Raw genomic sequence first — 2,281 nt, 5'->3', positions numbered from 1 at the left:
AACAACAAACAAAACACCCTCCCCCCAAAAAAAAACAACCCCAACAACAAACAAACCCCAAAGCAAAACAACAACAAAATTAAACAGTCAAAGAATTAACAATCTGTCGTCTACACATAGCTAGTGTATGAATTATTTCCATGGTCAAGTCAATTATAAAATTAATAAGAAAACACCACTCACACACCCCTAACAAAAACAAGAAAAACAACCACCTCCCTATTATAAATTCAAGTAAAAACCAACAAGTCTTCATTCTAAGGCAACACCCACACGAATCACAGAAACACACCCTATAGATTGATGGGGTTCCGGAATGGAGGCTATGGTTGGATCGATTCTTGGAGAGAAACAATACTTCTCGCAACCCCCGCCCCCTCTCCCAAATACACACACAAACACACACACACACACACACACACACACACACACACACACACACACACGTGCATACATACACAAAAGAAAAGAAATAAAATCAACAACAACAACCAACTCCCCCCCCCCTAAATTAATAAGGTAAATTATTGCATTAACAACCGGTCGTCTTCACGCGGTTAGAGCAAGTACTATCCCCGTAATCAAGTCGGACGAAATAAGAAAACAACACCCACATCACCTAATAAAAATCAGAAAAACAACCACCGCCCTTTAAATCTAAGTAAAAACCAACAAGTCTTCGTTCCAAGGCAACATCCACACGGGCCACACAAACACACGCTATAGATTGAGAGGGTTCCGGAACGGAGTCTATGGTTGAATTGATTCTCGGCGAGAGACAATAGCTCTAGCACAGCGGCAATCAAGGATTCCCACCTAGTGCTGATGCTTTACTAAAAGAAATTGCTAGTCTATGCGCTTACCTTGGGGTACACGAACCACACAAAAAAAAGAAAAATCGAAATCGAATACCGAAAACCTGGCCTGGTAGGTCGTGTGTGTGTGCACATGTATGTGTGTATGTACACGTGTGTGTGCGTGTGTGTGTGTGTGTGTGTGTGTGTGTGTGTGTGTGTGTGCGTGTATGGGTGTTTGTGTGTGTGTATTATGAGCATGGGGTTCAAACCCACTTCCTTTCTCTCCCAATCATTTTTTAATATTTATTATTGTCATCATTATTTGAAGACAGATGGACGCCATCTTTAAGAACTTCTTTCTTACCTGCCTCTTTTCCAGGAAGACGATTTTGATGACGACAACTCTGATGTCCACACCGAGAGTCTTGTGTTGGTAAACTGTGTTAGCCTGGGAGAGGGGGGGGAGAGGCTGTTACTGAGGTGTTGAATGGATTAATGAATGAATGGATGGATAAATGAATGAATGAATGAATGAATGAATGAATGAATGAATGAATGAATGAATGAATGAGAAGACAGAAAGAAAGAAAGAAAGATAGAAAGAAAGAAAAACAGAAAGAAAGAACATAGCATTTGTATAGCGCAGATTCCCACTGAACAGCAAGCTCTATGCGCTTTGCAATCCTTATCATTATTCCCCCAGAAGACACGAGTACACCCAGAATCACTCTCGTCTTGACGAGACGCACACAATGCAAGCAGCCGATTTAGTGATCAAACATTATTAAATTGACGAGATGTTTTGCTTTCTGTTGCTGGGTATCCATTCTCACGTTGGAAAAGTGAGGAAAATTCCTGTAAAGTGCCTTTATCATTGACACAACGTCGGGCCCCTGATGGGGTTCGAAACCACACACGACATTTTTTAAACAATCATTTACAATGTCTTACAATCAATTACAATCTCTTTACAATCTCTCTCAATTATTTACAATGTACTATGATCATTTACAAGCTGTCACGATCCTTTACAATCTCTTACAATTGTTTACAATCTACTATGATTATTAACAAGCTCTTACAATCATTTACACTATATTTCAGTCACTCACAATCTCTTTCATCATCAATGACAATCTACTACAATAATTTATAAAGTACTACAATAATTTACAATCTACTGCAAACAGTTACAATCTCTTACAGGCATTTATAATCTACTCAACCATTCCCAATCTACTACAATAAATTAAATCTCTTACAATCATTCACATTCTACTACAATCAATCAAAATGTACAATCCTCCACAGAGAATACGTACGATATTCATGAGACTCATGACGTAGAGCTCCGTCCTCTCCCTGCTGCCGATAGCGTTCACGAGTGAGTGGTCCACGACGACCATCACCTCCAGGTACTTGGGTGGCCTGGCTGCCCGCCGGCGTCGGTGCATGTGCTGGGCTGTGGAGTGATGTAGATATAT

At 40.3% G+C, this 2,281-nt stretch overlaps 1 protein-coding gene across 1 annotated transcript in view; it reads right to left on the bottom strand.

The window, feature by feature from the left end:
- Positions 1–1,161: 1,161 nt before the first annotated feature.
- The window catches only part of LOC106013127 (A disintegrin and metalloproteinase with thrombospondin motifs 14), a gene marked incomplete at its 3' end in the record, with an annotated part of 7,005 nt that continues 5,885 nt past the window's right edge, over positions 1,162–2,281 (bottom strand). The window contains 2 exon segments of the mRNA XM_013088057.2: positions 1,162–1,245; positions 2,120–2,259. Coding sequence (XP_012943511.2) covers positions 1,162–1,245; positions 2,120–2,259 — 224 coding nt within the window.

This window comes from Aplysia californica, unplaced genomic scaffold (genome assembly GCF_000002075.1).
Source record: "Aplysia californica isolate F4 #8 unplaced genomic scaffold, AplCal3.0 scaffold00678, whole genome shotgun sequence".
Classification (NCBI taxonomy): Eukaryota; Metazoa; Mollusca; class Gastropoda; order Aplysiida; family Aplysiidae; genus Aplysia; species Aplysia californica.
The sequence above is the reverse complement of the archived record's forward strand: the minus strand, read 5'-3'. Positions and strand labels throughout refer to the sequence as shown.